The 17934-nt window shown below is 35.4% G+C and overlaps 1 protein-coding gene across 1 annotated transcript in view; it reads left to right on the top strand.

Annotated features, from left to right (window-relative positions):
• The first annotated feature begins 2668 nt into the window (after window positions 1–2668).
• Window positions 2669–17934, top strand: part of ODAD2 (outer dynein arm docking complex subunit 2) — a 70045-nt gene continuing 54779 nt past the window's right edge. Inside the window, 10 exon segments of the mRNA XM_065731431.1 lie at window positions 2669–2892; window positions 3911–4068; window positions 5268–5463; window positions 6011–6117; window positions 6567–6703; window positions 7115–7231; window positions 10939–11160; window positions 11444–11448; window positions 12061–12189; window positions 12395–12536. Of these exon segments, the coding sequence (XP_065587503.1) occupies window positions 2669–2892; window positions 3911–4068; window positions 5268–5463; window positions 6011–6117; window positions 6567–6703; window positions 7115–7231; window positions 10939–11160; window positions 11444–11448; window positions 12061–12189; window positions 12395–12536 (1437 nt within the window).

The raw sequence follows: 17934 nt of genomic DNA, 5'->3' as shown, positions 1-17934 counted from the left end.
AAGAGCTAAACTTGTTTAATCTACTGAAGTCTTAAGAAAGAAATGTCCAGTTCAAATTGAGTTTTAAAACTATGGAGGAAGAACAGCTGTAGGAAATATGGTAAAGGTGCAAAACCAAACAAATATAAAATAATCACATAAGATTAGAAACTGAATCAGAAGAGTTAGAATCTCAGGAGTGTTAGAACCTCAGCAGTCTTTCTATGAGAACAGCTGAGCTATCAAGAAAAAAAGGGCAGAAGAACCTCCAACCTCAACACCATCCACAGCTCACTAATATCTATTACCAGGCTCCTCATTGCTGGCTTGCTGAACATGTTCTGCATGTTCATTTTTTTAACTTATCTGTCCCCACAGGAAGTTCCATTGGTAATGAAGCCAAGTTTCTTTTATGGTCAGTGGATATGAACGCCCTGTGAGGGCAAAACATGCCATTTATCTTAGCCACTGAAATATCTTCCTTTCTAGCTGTTCAGCAGAACAGAGTGATCTCATTTAAGAATTCTATTTCTTACTCCACCGACTTCTTGCTTAAAATACTTAGCTCTGTGTGAAAACTCAGTCTTCACTCCTCATGGTACAACATGCTTTTATTCCCTTCCATGTTTTGTTGTTTGCACCTTCTGTCCACCAATTTCAACTTTTAAATTGTCATTATTTCAGCAAAAGGGTGCAATCCATTCTGGAAATGCCTTCATCAATACTATTCAGAAAATGAGTAATAATAATAATTGCATTAAGTTCAAAGCCAGGCTTTTTATTAAAAATGCTCTTTCATTTTCACCTAATCAAAAAATTCCTTTTCTGTCTTCTCAACCTTATGCAGCGAAACAAGAAAAGCCAATGCTATTCTTAAGTCATTATTGTGCAGACTGCATGTACTCATCTATAGTTATTGCTGGAAAGGTTCAGTGAGTAAAATGTGCATGGACAATCATCTCAATGAAAAAATGCATTAATCCCACACTGTTATTCTTTGAGCTACATCCCCCATACATTTCCTGACCTTTCTCATTATTAGCGGTTTCCTACTCAGCTGAGTTCTCAGTTGGTAAAATAACTCCTGGCTGCATTAACTCTATGTTGTTGCGACAGCTAGGTTCTTCTGCCAGACTGCCCTTGAAGGGATTCATCTCTTCTGCCTTTGCAAGGAGATGCACACCAATAAGGTGAACGTAGCTTGCCAGCCTCAGCCAGGATGCACCAAAAACTGTTCCTCCTGGGTTGGAGCTGGCTGTCACCACACGACATTTTGGCCTCATGCCTGAGGGAACAGCATTGCTTTCCTCTGTGTCTGGGCTGCTACATTTGGATATCTATCATTTTGCCCTTAATATGTGAGGAGGACTTTATTCATTGGCACAGCTTACCCTCATTTCCTTCGCTTCTTTCAAGAAGCACTAATTTCACGTTATATTTTCTTTAATAAAAGAGCATTTCAAGCATAATCTGTCACACTGACTCAAGAAATAAAAACGGTCCATGTTAACCTTATGAATTAAGGCTGTTTTCTTGTAATGACCAAAAACCAGTGAAAGGTTTGAGTTATACTGGCTCGACTTCAACCCATGAAGCAGTCAGTGGTCTTCGTTTAAACTCTGGTGTGAAGTAACTTTAACCAACCGAATGATTTCATTTAATTCCACACCAAAAACGTATTCCCGCTTTCATTATTTTACACGTCTTGAAGCACAGCTCCTCACGCTCTACGGCGGGAAATTCCCTCCCTTTTTTTTTACCTCAGCATCCCCACCCCCGCGGCAGCGCCGAGGCCCACCGGGGCGACCCGAAAGCCGCGTCCCCTCAGCCCCGCCCGCCCCTGCACGGCGGCGCTGTTTATCCGCAGCTCCGGGTAACGGCTGCCGCCGCCCTGTCGCCATAGCAACGCAGCGCTTCGCTTGCAGCCCGAGCGGCCATGGCGGGGGTCAGCGCCGCTCACCCGGGGTAAGGTATGGCCTCCGCCGGCTTGAGAAGCGGCTCTTCCAGTATTTAGAAAGGGATTGTGGAAAGGAGGGGAATCAACTTTTTACAAGGCAGTGAGAAGACAAAGGGGAAGGGTTTAAAGTTCAAGGAGGGAGAGCCTAGATTGGGTGTCAAGGGGAAGTTCTTTACGGAGTGGTGAGGTGCTGGACCAGGCTGCCCATGAGGCTGTGGATGCTCCGACCCTGGGGGTGTTCAAGGCCGGGTTGGCCAGAACCCTGGGCAGCCTGCTCTGCTGCCAGATCTGGAGGCTGGTGGCTGGGGGGGCTGGAACTTGGTGATCATTGAGGTCCTTCCAACCCAAGCCTATGATCCTATGAAAATGAATGTTTTAGTCCAGACAGACTTGCTGTCAGCTCCCTGGGTTTCTAATAGTGCGAGGAATTAATCCAAATGAGAAAGTTGTATCATTTCTTTCATCCTTTTCCCACTAGTCTTCCCTATCTTTTCAAAAATTTGTCAAGTTCTTTATTTCAATCCCCTCTTCAGTAATTTACATTATGAAAAAGGTATATTTGTTACAGAATCATAGAATCATTTGAATTGGAATTGCCTAGTCCAACTTCCCCTAAGTGAACAGGGGCACCGACAGCTATGACTAATTACAGCAAATTTTCCTTATCATTCGAGAGCTTACTTTGGTCATTCTCTGTGTTTAAGGTGTCCATCTGTGAGACAAGCCTAGACCATGGGAGTGGCATTGGCAAGAGCAGCACAGTGGACTGCTGCTGGTTCTGGAACTGGCACACTTGAAATCACTGCTCTGAATGAATCCCTTTTAAATCAGATTGTTAAGTTTGCAGAGGATTTCAGCACTAGACACCCTCAGGAAGCAGCATTTGTCTTCAGGGAGCCCCTAGAGTGGAAAACGCAGTTGGGCTCTTCAGCGTTCGGAGAGGGTTATGAGATAGAGTAAGTCTGAATGGTAGCATGTTTTGAAATGTCAGAGGTGAACTACAAAACGAAATTATGCTTCTTTGGTGTAAAGCTTCAGCGCGTTTCAGATGCTGACATATACAATATTCTTTAGTGTTATATATTGAAATCTTAGACTAAAAATTGATTTTTTTGAGAGAGAGAGTTTGGGCCTGTGCTGTGTTGTGCCTGTTCTGTAACCTTTCTGGTTAGCAGTTTGTACAGATTGCAGTGTCTACTCTCAAGACTTCTGACAAGGTGACTAACTGATTAAGTCTGCAATTCCCAAAAATGTTAGAAGTTAAGTATAGGTTTTAATGCTGCTATTGAGGTGATTTAACAAGCACAATCTTGAATTTCAGCTTTTTTGGGAACTGTAGCTTCCAAGTTCTTTATGAGTAGGCGGCTTTAATATACTAACACAGTTTCAGACTTAATCAGCATAGCAGTCACACTGCTATGGCTTACTTCTCAAATACTGGAAAGATTTTTCTAGCATTTAAAAATTAGTGTTGAAAAATTAATAATCAAGAGACTTATGCTTGTTTTTCAATCTAACAAAATGGAAAAAAGTTTAGCCAGATAAGCCCTTCTCTACACTGCTTGAATCTTTCTTGTTGTCAGTATTTATATCTGTATACTTTGCGGAGTTTTAAGAAAGCAGTAGCAGGAGACAGGAAGTAGCAAGTTTTGTTGTAAAACATAGAAACCTAAGCTGAAATAAAGGACTTCAGAGAGAGGTTCTGATGGATGCTGTCTGAAAATAGCTCAGCGCTATAATGCTAGTTGTCACAAATTCAGCCTTTCAAAGTTCTATTTAAGGGTGTTACCAGAGTAAAGCAAATGAGTTACAGGTGTGATTTGCAGTGAATAAATTGGTTTACCCTGGAAGCTTACTGAAATACATCTTAAAGAAATTGTAATGATTTATCATGTGAAGCTTGAATAACATTCAAGATTCATCTTTTAAAATGTGCTGTTCTTACTTTAAAAAGATATAATTTATTTTTTCCAGTCGAGCGACTGTTAAGTCTGAAGCCAAAGATGAAGATGGACGACCCTTACTTCTCCTCACTGCCTCAAATCTGAAAGTTCACAGCTTTGACCAGCTGTCCCATTTGCTACAGATTGCTATGGAAAGAAAGTTAAAGGAAGCACAGGCATGCCTTGAAGGTTTCCTTTCTTATTATTATTCTTATTCATATTTTTTCCCATTCTTTTCCTTGATTCTGTATTTATGAAATGTGAAGAAAGAAATGCATGCCTTCATTTTAGGTATATGAAAAGGTGTTGATTCATGAGTGTAGCTGAAATTGTTGATCCAGAACTTAATGAAGTTTCTATTCTTTTACTTTCACAGTAATCAGTAACAGAGAAATGTCAAATAAAATAAACTGCAGATTTGCATATTCAAAATCACATGTACTGAATAATACACAAACTATTGCAACAGATGGTAGGTTTAAGTTTCAGGAGAAGAATGTACCATTGGAGGCTAGTACCACTTTTCCCTGTGCCCATAATTTAATGCCCTTTTAAAATGTTACATCCTGTAAGGATTTTCAAGGAAAACCTCATATGCTTAAGACATTCTTACCTGTATTCATGTCAAACATTTCCAGGTCCTTCTTGCAAAAACTGTTGAAAATACAGACGCCGCTACGTTACAGTATCATATTCTAGTCCTAGTGTTTCCAACTGACAAGATCCCTGTGCTAAGCTATATATCCTCACCTCACTGGAAGTGGAAGAGATCAGAAGTATTTCTCAGTGCTGTTAGTAGAAACTGGATCTGTAATGTGAAACTGTAAAGACACCAAATCAAACTTAAGACGCATCTAACCCAGGGTCCTGTCACTGATAGTGATCAACCGTGTAATAGAGTTGAATAACATGGGCTGAGTATCATGCTGATACATTCACAGCTGCATGGGACATCATTTTAAAGAAGAGGGGAAATTGTTTTTGTAAAACCTACTGACATGGAGTTATGTCACAGTTTACCAAAAGAAGGACAGCTGGCACAGCTGAAGAAGTAATGGAGCCATTGGGAACACTGCTAAAAAACTTTAAGCACTTTCTTTAACACTAAGTCTTGTTTCCCAAATGATCTGTTTCCAGTGAGTTAAGCCCACTGATTTCCTGTTTTGACGATCAACTGGGCATATTTAAAGGAAAGCAGACTTTTGCTAAAAGGAAGTATTTGATACGCACCTCTAGATTGAATTAATCTTCATCTTATATTTTTATTTAAATGATTTTTTAAATTAGCAATGTAAAATTAATTCAGCAGTTCACACATAAATTGTTAGTCTTTCTGATTAGTCTATTTTTTTTTACACAATTATATGGATTCTATTTCATGTTTACAGCTAATAGGGATCCTATTGTTAAAATTCTTGGCCCTGAATATGCGACTGTTGAAGGAGAACGTACATCCATGTTGCATTTACTTGAAAAAGTGAAAAAAGATGATGATCCTCAAGCAGAGATGAAAATGAAAATCATTACTCTTCTTCATCAGCTGGATATGCAACTCCTTAACAGCTCTTTAAAACACATCTCACAGTAAGTGCACTCCAAATGCAACCTAAGTATGTCAGCTCATGCGTTTTTTTCACTTTATTGTTAAATTAGATCGTTTCCAACCCACAACATGTGCTTTTCGTATGATATAAATATGTTTTTTGAAATGACTTAAACTGTTCACTAAGTTACTGAAAAATTCTTTTCCCTAAAGATTTTGCTGTAGGTGTGGGGTATGTGAGTGTGTGACTACAAGTGTTTGTTTTTGTTTTATTGTGTATGTTTTGCATTTGGTAGCAAATTGAAATAATTTGGATAACAGCGTTAAATATTTTCAAGGAAACGTTTATTTCTTCACAAAAACACATTGAGTCTGTTTCACAGTTACAAGAACTTCTTGTCTGTGAATTAAATGTCTTTGAACTAATGGATAGAACAAAGAAAATCAGTGGTAAGTGATCCATCCCCAGATCTCAGTTGCTGCTACTAAAACTTAGTGTACAAGAAAGAAGTTGTATTATATTCCATTTTGATATTGCAGTACATCCTTTTGATGAATAGATTTTAAACCATTTCCTTTTAATTGCAGAGACCTAAGACTAAAGCCAACTGCTATAAATAACGAAGTGAATCTTCTCAAGAAGTTCTCTGGGAAAGGAGAGGATACAGTACTTGAATCACTGGAATATACATCAGGTCCAAATTTTATCACATCTTACATTTACATGTTCCCTTATTAGAGTACTTGACTGTTGCGTGGAATGTCTTAAAACAATTTCATTAATAAATTTAAATTGTTTTTTTTCACTTTAAAGATAGGAAGTAAAATAAAATGTATTTTCAGATATGGAATGTTCTTTAGCATTTGCTTAGAGAAATAATCTCCTCACGTGTCCTCATTAGAAGGAGAGGTAATAAACTGAGTCCTTGAACACAAAAAGTGCTAGGCATAGTCACAGTTATTTGTTGGGTTAGGTCATGGTGCACAGAGTTTTGTATGACTGATTCCCAACTGAGTGTGAATACTTAAGTGTAATATATTGTTCTGGGAGCTTGATTTGCATGTGTATTACATTAATCTTCAGGCATAACTATTTAAATATAATTTTAAATTGGATAAAAACACTAATGCTAATTGATTACAGATTACACATTCTCTAATGGATGCAGAGCTCCTCCGTGGAGACAAGTGCATGGGGAAATTTGTTACTTAATCATCAAGCCACATGACACTGATCCTTTGTGTATCACTTGCAGCACAGCAGGAGTGTTTCTAAATGGAGTAAGTAATAATAAGGAATATCATGGAGTAACAAATATTTTATGTGCTAAAATAAAAAGTCCATCAGGTTTGGGGGTAACGGTATCAAAGGTGTTAAGACCTATATAGTAAGTTTACTTATACTGATGGAGAAGAAACAGTAATGCTAGTAGTGGGAATGAATAGTGTACTAATTTTCCCATACATTTAGAATGCTTTTTCTTTAAGTTTTATAGCAGGAGTGTAAAGACCTTGATATCTGTTGGTATACGTAGAGGTTTCCTACATCTTCACTGCCTGTTACTGAAGTCTGATGAACTCTGTTAAGTGTGAGGCTTCTGCACCTAATTCTTTTTGGTGTGCTCTTTCACAGTGTTTTGTGATACAGATTAAATTAAGCAATACTATTAATAGCTTTATTCTTTTTTGAAGGGTGAAATAAAGGGTAAAGATGAAATTGACTATGAAAGGAAAAGTGATGTGTATAAAGATCTTGTCACATTTTTAAGAGAAAGATCACCTAAATTTGTAGAAAATATGGCTAAGCAGGTATGTATATACTGATTCTAGGTGTGTATTCTACTTTGTACAAATATATATTGGTACAAATTACATTATAGATCTGAATGTTTATGTTCTTTTATCTAAGTTAAATCTTTGACTAAATGCAGAACTTTGAAGTCTGAAATGCCTTTGTTATTTTTTGCTTTCTCAAATCTCAGCTAAATATATTCCTTTTGTGAATAATAAAGGTGTAAAAAGGAAGTTATCCTCTATTACAAAAGTAGTAAGTTTCATTCTTACTCTAATCATACTTTGTTCTACCCAACTTACCTTCCTGATAATTGCAATGTAACTTTAAGTGCAAGAGCTGCCAGTTTATATTCAGGTAGTTGTGAGTTATTAAGTACCGACATCACAGATATTATTTTATGGCATGTATATACCTTCTGTGAGATTAGTTTGGGCTTAAGAGTGAGTTAGCTCCGGTGTAGTGAAATGGAAGATACAAATCTTACTAAGTAATAATTATTAATATGTAGTCTTGAATAAAGTATACATATGTATTCAAGACTTCAGAAAGTTACCATTCTTCACAGCTTTTGTTTATTATAGTAACAATCCTATGACAAAAACCACGAATTGTGTACTGAAAAGAAAGTCCTAGTGTCTGCTTAAAAGGCATGGAGTTGCCTGGGACTTATGTGTTGAGGGCATGTACTCCTTGTATACAACTACACAGCCTGTTCTTCTACAGCATGGCTCCACCAAAACCTCACAAACACATCATCCCGCAGGAGTCAGCCTGAATGCAACATAAACCTCCATGGAAACTAATGTATCTGCAAGTTTTATGGTTCACCTGGTCATAACCTTAGCATGTATTAGCAGAACCCAGCCCAAAGACAAAAGAAACAAATAAAAAGAAATAAAGGGAAGAACTGCTGTTGTATGTGTATAAAAATTTCTCGGGACAATAGGAAGCTTAATATGAGCAAAGATAAAGCACTTACATTGAATGTGGCACTTGATGTGTAGTATTAATACTAGCCCTCATTGTACTTAATGTTATTAAAATCATTTACATTTTAGAATTGTGGATACAGGTTCTTGGTTTCTTGTTGTCTTTGCTTGAAAGTGGGTAATACACTATTTCAGTTACAGTTCTATCATACAGTATCATGAGGTTTGGTCCAGCATGTGAGGTTAGCTTCTAATTTTGCACAAAAAATTCTACTTGTCTTCTGCTGTTATTCTTTATGGAACACAGAAAATGTCAGAGCAGGAAAATATTATATTCTTACAGAAAAGGTCAACTTTTTATGACAATGTGTTTCCATTATCAAAACCACTTGAATTTTTATCTTTATTTTTTGTGACTCAAATACAAGTAGCCCTTTGTAGCCCTTTTTTTTTTTTTTTTTTACAAGAACTCTCTGATTTAGATTTCAGAGCTAAGTGTTGTGTGTCCAGCTTACACAGTTGCTGTTATTTCAGTCACTCAAAAATATTATTTGGCATTTATTTAGAGTTCTGAATTAGAGTAAGGAGCATCATGTTTTGTTTGTTAAAACAGAATTAATTGTGCCACTCAATTTTAGTTGATCCATCATTCCTGTAAAAAAATAAAATAAAAAAACAACACTTTTTCAGACTTCTATTGTGGTTATAACAGATTAATAGCTTTGTGGTAAAATTCATTGCAGGCTAAAGCCTGTCTGAAGTTATATTATGGTTATTGGTATTCAGTTGTAATTATGTTAAGGATGAAGACAATGACAAGAACATTTTCACATGCTTAAATACCAATTTTGGGAGGTTTAGGGCTGTTATTTACTTTTTTGAGACATGGGAATTTGAAAGTTTTGAAAGACTAGTATGTTTTCAGTTGTACACATAGGTACAGTAGCTTACAGTAATGGTAATGGAATTATTTTGTTCAAAATTGCAATGAGTGCAAAAGTTCTAAAGTGGATTTTACTTATCCTGTATGCAAATATTTCTTTAATTTTATATCTACATATTAGTTTACATTTCATAAATGTGCCAATATATGAATGTTTTAGATAGTTACTGTTTTAATGTGTTTTCAAAGTGACTTGGCTTCATGTGATGGTCATGAAATGTAAAATAAGGTGATATTTTAATATTTTTCACAATTCTAATTCTAAATGGTAATCAACATGCTAAATATACTGTAACTATTCAAGAAATATTTAAAAGTTGAATAAGACTAAACAAATAGAAATTATTTTGTATTCCTTCAATAATCATATAAATCATTTATTCTGTGTTCCCTGATAGTGTAAAGGAGTTTATACTAAAGAGTGTCAGTCATGCCACTTTAATAGTTTAGGAATATCATATCTGATCACCTTGCTGATGAGATAGTTTAGTACACTCTGCATTCTAAAATTGGAATTTAAACAGGGTATTTCTGTAGAGCAGCACTACATCTGTATTTAAACGAAAAACAGCTCTGCTCGAGATCTCTAAAAGGGACAGGAAAACTATTTTCAAGATTGCCTATATAAAATAAAGTACAACTGGAAATAGTGTTGGTTTATTTTCTGAGGAGTATTTCAAAGGGTTCATTATGTACACACATATTGCAAAACCAATTAACTTGTGTAATATCTTTTTGGCCTTGTTTGTTAGCATTTACAAGTGCTGTGTTGGCATATACTGCTGTAGGAAATACACTTTTAAAAATATGTTTAACTGGTTTAGCTACAGCATCAATTCCCTGATGATCATTTTTAATTGTCTTGTTTAGAGTATCTTTTTAGAATGGGAGAATTAACAAGAGTTAATTTATGATTAGACAGTTGGGTTAGCAAGCCAGGAACAGCTGATTCTCATCAGAGACTAATCGAAGACAGACCATACTGTAGCAGTCTCCTTAAAACTGCCTTGAATCAGATATGAAAAAGAATGTCTTTGCCTATCTGGTAGTGACAGCTGCAATAATAATAAGTAATGATCATATGCTATCTTTCCTGTAAAAATCGAATATGTTCCAATAAAAAATAACAGTTGACAAGAGTCTTTGCTATTCTGGATATTTTTGATCAGCCATGGTACCAGACACAGACAGCTGAAGGATTGGTAGGTGTCACTCAACTCCCGTTCTAGCATGTAACTTGTTCACTATTGTCTCTTTTGAGAGAGAAAAAATGAAAAAAACAAAAAACAAAACAAAACAAAACAAAAAAAACCCTGAAATGGAAAGCATTTGTATTAATTTTGAACTATATCAAGTTGAATTACTTGGAACTGTAGTCCAGCAGTTTATTGTAGTCTATTTTTGGTTTTATGTCCATCATTTTTTTTTTTTCGTAAATGCTTTTTGCAGGGCAATATAAAAATACTCTGTGGAAAGCAGAATGACCAGGTCTTAAAACTCACTGGGCATTAGGTTCTATACAAGTGCTTGTGTTGCAAATTATTTAACATACTAGAAATTGAAACAACACTCAATATTCAAGTCTATTCAAGTCTATTCAAGAACTTGCAAATCTAATTGCTTCGTTTATTTCAAACCTCTAATATGCACACAGTAACAGTTATTTTTCAGGTTTATCTAACATTTCATTCTTTTAAAGGTAATCCCATTTTATGCCTAAAATTTAATTCTACATTTAGTAAATTCCTTTTTAAGCTCTTCACTCCAGAATTTTGCTGATAAGTTACTGTTCCAATGTTCATTGTTCATTTAGAAGTATGACTGACAAAACATCTCCTTCTTTTATAAGGATTTTACATTTTTTAAAGAACCATCACATAAGAAAAAAGATCAGCACGTAGAAGAAGTTGCTATGGTCTCTAGCCAATCCCCAGACTTTGATGATTACACAGAAAAGAGCATATATGAAAAAAGGAGAAGATCTGCTGCAAAAAACAGATTCACTGACAAGAAGATATTAGAACCATCTACAGAGTGGAAGAACATTGGACTTCCTGCTGCCCATAAGTAAGTAGTTATCTTTATAATTAAATTTTCTGTAGATCCCCCTAACTTGTGCTATTGCTTAGCATTATTACTGTTTTAGTATGACAAACCCAGGCAAAAAAGTACGTTTTATTTTCACAACATTGTAAATTAGGAACCAAAAAACACCAGAGGTTTTGTTCAGTTGAAACTGGGATTCTTGTTGGAATAGAAGGAAAGGAAAATACATAATATGAACCCATGGTCAAACCAATGGAACAATTCAGTTTCAAGAACAGCTAAGGAGACTGGGATGCTTCTACCTGGAGAAAAGGTGCCTGGAGGAAAGTAAGAGATTTGAAAACATAATTAATGGCTGAAGAAGATGTCTGTGTAAAAACCAGAGGATATCAAGTGAAGTGAGCCTCAGTGAGACTGAGAGTTCAGAACAAAGGGGCGTTTTTTTTTTTTCACAAAACACATCGAAGCTCTAAAGATATTTTATTATTATTATTATTTGGCACAGGATGGTGAAGGCTATTCATTTACTTGGGTTAAAAAAAGGAAACAGACAAATTCAAGGAAAAAGAAGAAATAATCCCCAAGTGTTTATATAAGGACTCTTAAGATTTCCCTGAACTACAATTTTCTGAGGAATATTCTGGAAAAATAAGTATTCCTCTGTTCTCATCCATGTTGTACCTAGAAACCTGCTATTGGTCATGGTTGGAGACGATATCCCAGGACAGTTAGACTGGTGGTCTGGCTACATATACTTTTTTGATCTTTTATTACATGCAGGTTGGCATAATAAAAGGTTTTATAATATTCCACTGTTTTCATAATGTAATATCAGTCACTTAAGATACAGCATATTTTCTTTCTAATGGAATCTATTGTGCAGGTTCATAAACTTGTATGTGATAATATGTGTGTCCAAACATAGCTTTTCCTTACATTTTAGTGACAAAGCTGCAAGAGAAAAACGGAGAAGTAATATTGTATCTGGGAAAAAAAAAAAGAAAGCCTCTGGTATTTCTTCTGAATCTGTTAAAATACAAACAGCTTTGAAATGGTATGGCTTACTTGTATTTTCTTCAAATTTCTAATTTATATTTTTTGTATTTATAGAATTTATCACCATATTTAGTGTTTGGGTAGTGATAATTACATGTTCCCAATGTGATTATTAGCCAGAATTGTTGTATCTAATTTAAATATGCTTATTCATAATACTTCATAGACATCTAAAGTGACTGATGGTCTTCATTTATTTTTAGTAAAATATCAGACAATTTTGAAGTTAGTGAAAGTTCCTCAGAGACTGATGAAGACGAAGAACAGCCTGTACGTCACCAGGAAGGAAGCAGTGATTTGCCATCAGAGTACTGGGGAATTCAGAAACTTGCAAAATATTTAAGGGTGAGTTAGGAGTGTTGATTTAAAAAATAATAATAAAAAAATGAAAAAAACCCCACTTCCTTTTTTTTTTTTTTCTACATCTGAAGACACCATATCAACTTTTAATTCTTTGAACCCTTTCCATTCTTTCTTTCTTTTTTTTTTTTTTTAATTTTACAATAGCCCTGCCATGTCACGTGTTTAAATACTGGAGCTGTTTGCTTTCCTATCACCCACCCTCTTCTCCTGCATTTTTATCTGCTGTTTTTGGCTTATGTAGACCCTTAGATTAAGCCATCTGTTCAGTGTTATTTAAAACTTAAGATGGTATAATTTCTTTATTAATTATTAGGTTTCTATTTTGCTTATTGAAACTTTCCAAGATATTTCTTTATGTGGATTATAACTTTCAAGAGTTTTTATTAAAACTGAATACTTGCCTAAAGTCTTTCATCAACTATGATTAACGCATGACTGAAGTAGTTCTAACATGGGCTTGTGTCTGGATAGTTGCTGTTAGTGAGCAAGAAAATATATGATAAACAGATCCTCTAAAACAAAAAAGGCTTTTTACACAGAGTTGTTGAAAATCTTTTGGAGTCTGCAAGTGAAGATTCTTAGACTTCTGTGTCAAAAAAAAAACCCAAAACAAATCCCCTTCACTCCTCTGGAAAACTCTAAAACTAGTCATGTTTTTCCCTCAGGAAAAATTATTTTACAAGTTTGTACAGGAATTTAAGTAATGTAAGTTACTAATAATGGTGCTGGTTTATCTATTTTTTTTTTAGTAAAGCTACAAAGCATACACATCTGTCAGATAAAAATGATTGTGCTGGCATTTGGTACAACAAAATTACTAATGAGGAGTAAGCACAGCTTAGTCTCCTTCCAGTCCTTTCAGCATTGGAGAAGTGTATTTTAATGCACTCTCAGTGTTTTTTCTTAGTTTGTGTATATGGGACCTGTGCTACTGTCCATAGCCAGAGGGATGGAAACAGATGGATAATACAAGACTCTAAATTCTTTATGCTTCATCCTTTCTAGATTCAATCTCTATGTTCATGTCATTTTAATCTATGCTAAAATAAGTCTTCACAAGTTTAATCTTGTTTAACATTCAGCAATGGCTCCTCTCTTGTGATGATGTATTTCACAAACTCCCTCTCCTCTTTAGATCCTTCATATCGATGTTTGGATTTTAACATTAGACAACATGACTCAGTACTGAAACTCATTTACACTTGCTTGAAATCGTTTTGCATGAGAAGGGCAAATAGGAAAAAATATTTTTCATGCTCCTCCATTTTAGAAATAAGTGTATTTTATTCAAGATGTCAACAAGCAAAATTAATTAATGGCTTAGAACTAGAATTAGAATGGAGATCATGTGGTGAGTACCTGGTAAGATGTATTTTGAGTACAAAATTCCATCATGTGAAAAGATTTTGTTTTGTGAATTCAAGTGTATACTTGTTCATGTATTCATGAACACCCAAGTCTTCTGATAGTCTTCCAACTAGGTACAAATTAAACAAAGCACTTGAAGATATACTTAAAATAGTTCTCTGTCAACTTTTAGCTACGTAAAGCAAGAAATCCCTGGTGTCAGATAAAGCTGAAAAGAGATGCCTCTGCGCCATACCACAGACAGTGGTTGAAATGCTTTATTGATGGAGTGTTACTTTAGCCTGCACATGGAATTAATTTTAATTCAAGTATAAATACTGCACTTCTGGCCAGACTTGGGAGATTTTTTGGCATTCTTGTTGTTCTTGTAGGCTAGTGTTCATGACACATGCAACATAAGAGAAAATAAATTTATGACTGCAATATTTAAGTATCTACAAGCATATTTATATAGAAGCACACATTTTGGAATACTTTCATTTTCGAAGGTGGAATATGTTGTTTGCGTGTTTTAAAAATAAAATAAAATACCTTAAATATTAGATGTTAGAAAATACAGTCATTTATAGATGCAATGATTTTTGGATATCTACTGTAGTAAACACAATTTACAGTTCAGCAAGTCTCCATAATGTTCATTTACAAATACAAAAGTTCTGTAAAACCTGAAAAAATACCTGTTTTATGGCTCTGTTGGATTACCATCTTAAAAGACAGTTTCATCCTGTAGAAGCAAACTTGCTCAGTCCTGTGTGTACTTGCAGACAATGACAAGGACAAAAATTGTGATACAGGGGAAATTCCCTTCTGACTTTTTGCCCTTCCCTGTTTTGCCTTCTTTCTGGGAAGGAGCAGCCATGTTGGAATTGCTCCACTGGGAAGCAGCTGCTTCTGTGGTCTGGCTCCTTGTCCTACCTTCAAGCTTCCCAGAGCTGTGAAACAGATGATAGAATGTATGTCTTACTGACACGTGTCCCCATTGGCTTAAGAAATGGGCAACAAGGGGAGATCAGTGACCTTAGTGATAGTGTTGTGTTAGGAATCTTTTGGGACTAGACTGGGTAAATTTGTAATGAAGAACTGTTTATATTTCTCCAGAGTGAATCCTAATGTCAAAGTTTAGTTGAGATTTTATCTGAATTATCAGATTTCTGGGGGAAGGTCTACATTTTGCCTGTGGGGAAAAAAAAAAGAATAGAGTTAAGGAGGCATATTTTCCACCACCATTTTTTTTTTGCTAGAAATGGGTTCAAGGAGTACCAGTGCTTCTTTTCAGCAGAGGCAAAGATGTTCACTACAAAAAAAAACCCAAAACAAAAACCTATCTACCAAAACCAAATAGATGTTAGAGCTTGGTGTAATGCTTTGTGCAACTAATTATTGCCAGCTGTCACACTAAGTCATGGCTTGAACCAGTGATTGAGCACCTGGTAGGAAGGCAGGGGCAAACCAGGGGAACTCAGGTGCATACAATGCACCTTAGTGACCAGAAGGGTGGATCCAGGTTCCACCTCTTCCCAGACCTCATTTATGTGTTGGCAGTGGAGGCTAAAGCATTTTGCTGGAGATCCCTGCCTACCTGAGGCTTTTTGAAGGTAAGTAGCTTTTTTCCTTTATTTCTCTGCTCGTGGCTGGTACGTTTGAGAAAAATCCTTATTTACTGCAGTCTAGGGCATTAGCTTGCTGCTCTGTTGTCTTTGCTGCTCTTTCCATTACATTGCCCCAGTTTGAAGATAAAACTGGGATGTTGAGAGGTGAACTGGGACTAGTGACTGTGTTTGGAGTTACTCAATTCTCCAGAATAAGTCTCTAATCCTTAAATGGCAGAAGCGTGTGTGTTTGAGAGTTCTTTTGCACTGTGTTTGTGGGGTTTGCAATATGACATTTCCATGCATAGAGGGAAAGGAGAAGCAGCAACGGTGGCATACACACTCCCCTACTATGTATTAGTAGTTGGTCACAATTTGTCTATAGTCAGAGGCTTGTTGTATTTGAGGTCTGAGGTTTTAGTTATCTGAAATGTTCTCATAAAATTTTGTGGCAGAAAACATTCAGCCTTTCAAAATAGCCAATTATTTTCTTGTGCAAATGAAAGACTAGCTGAAGAGCGTTATGAAGCAGTCTCAGCTCTTCTGAAGTTTAACAGGTCATGTATAGAACAGCTCTTTTAAATGAATAGGTTATAAACTTATGGCACTTGGTTAGACGTTGATGTGGCTTATAGTTTCTCTTTAAGTTTTGTGTGAAATAGAGCATAAACACAGTAATTTTTTTAAAAATTAAGAAATATAGCTTTCTTAAGTTACAGTGATACTGGAAGTGTTCCATATTTAAGATTACATTGTACTCATTATAAAATTTTAAATCCGCTTCATAAAATATGCATGGATTAAGAAATCAGTTGTATTTTGGGAGTAGCAGAAAAGTAGTTGTTTAATTTTCAAATACTGAACCTCAAAATAGACTTGAACATATTAGCCTAAGGAATAAAATGGTATTTTAATGCTGACTCATTTGAAGTGAAACTAATTAAAAGTTATTTTAAATTTTGTAAAGAAAGAAAAAAATGACATTAGTGTTGTAGCGTATCCTCTAAAACGTTAATTGCTGGTTTAGTTATTTTACATATTGCAATAGTGCCTAAATATTTTCTGGTAGCAATAGAAGTCTAAAATTAGCTATTCTCAGATATCCCCAAATACCAAACTGCCCAGAGAACTGCTAAAAATGCCATTTGTAAGGAACTGTCTTTTTTAATTTGGCTTCCATTTTTCCAGCAAGATTTTCTGTTGGGTAGAACTGTACAACTATAATTGGATTGTCAGATGATTAACACAGAAGTTAGGAACTTGGGTAGATATGCAACCAATTCAGAAGTTACTTTGTGTGCAATATTATTAAAGGAATTGATCTGTCATCTTGAAATGCAATCCTAGATGTGTAATAGAAGCAAACATTAGAATCTAATAGTAGCATAATAGCAGCGAAAATATCTGTGCTACTAAATTCTTGAATATGAAAAATATAAAACATTTTCATATAAAATAGTTTTAATTATTAAAAAGTGCATAATGCTTTTTTTCAGAACTGTCAAGTTTGTAGATAATTTAGATGACCTTATTAGTAGAGTACCCAACACTAAACCTTTTATCTGCCCTTATGAAAGCATTTGTTGGAGGTTATTCATCTGAACTTAAGGATCAAGGTGAAAAAATAATTTTGTAGTGGTCTGGCTAAGTGGTAGACTGATGTTCTTCAGAAAATACCAAGCATATGAGACATAATCGTGTGCCACCTGCTCGTGTTTCTAGGCACATATTTGGCTAACCTGTCATATTTGGCAAGTAATCTTTTTATATCCCTCACTTCTCCACTGTATGTGAACATCTCCTGTTCCCATCTTCTGGTATTAGCTGAGATTTTCTTTTAAATTTCTGTTAAAAAAAAAAGTGCTGAAAAAATAGTGGGATAAAAACATGAAAAAACTGCATTTTGTAGTTAAGATGTGTTTTTTAACAGTTTAGCCAGTGCTGGTCATGAAAAAGAATTTTTATGATAAATTTACTGGGTAAGAAATATTGGCAGAGAGAGAACTCTCATATTATTATTATAATTGGCAGCTCTAAGGAACTTGCATAGCTCTCCTCAAAATACTGTACAAACAATCATTCCTAATCACAAGAGATGTATAAAACGTATAACTGCCAGTTGATTTTTGACCATAAACACTAACTGATGAATTTCTGTATAGTAGAGGTTAATTAGTGTCCTAAGGATCACCTATTTCTAAGTGTTTCCTAGCTGATGTATTGAGAAGCAAGACACAAATAAAAACAGCAGTAAATAAATAAGTAAAATTCAATGAAAAACAAAGAACCATAGAGTAGTTTGGTTTGGAAGATATCTGGAATATCATCTGTTTCCAACCCCCCTGCTATAGGCAGGGACACCTCCCTGTAGATTATGTTGCTCAAAGTCCCATCCAGCCTGGCCTGAGTTGTTTCAGGAAGGG

Source organism: Cyrtonyx montezumae, unplaced genomic scaffold (genome assembly GCF_038088225.1).
Source record: "Cyrtonyx montezumae isolate F1298 unplaced genomic scaffold, pur_monq_1.0 scaffold_14, whole genome shotgun sequence".
Lineage (NCBI taxonomy): Eukaryota > Metazoa > Chordata > Aves > Galliformes > Odontophoridae > Cyrtonyx > Cyrtonyx montezumae.
The sequence above is the reverse complement of the archived record's forward strand: the minus strand, read 5'-3'. Positions and strand labels throughout refer to the sequence as shown.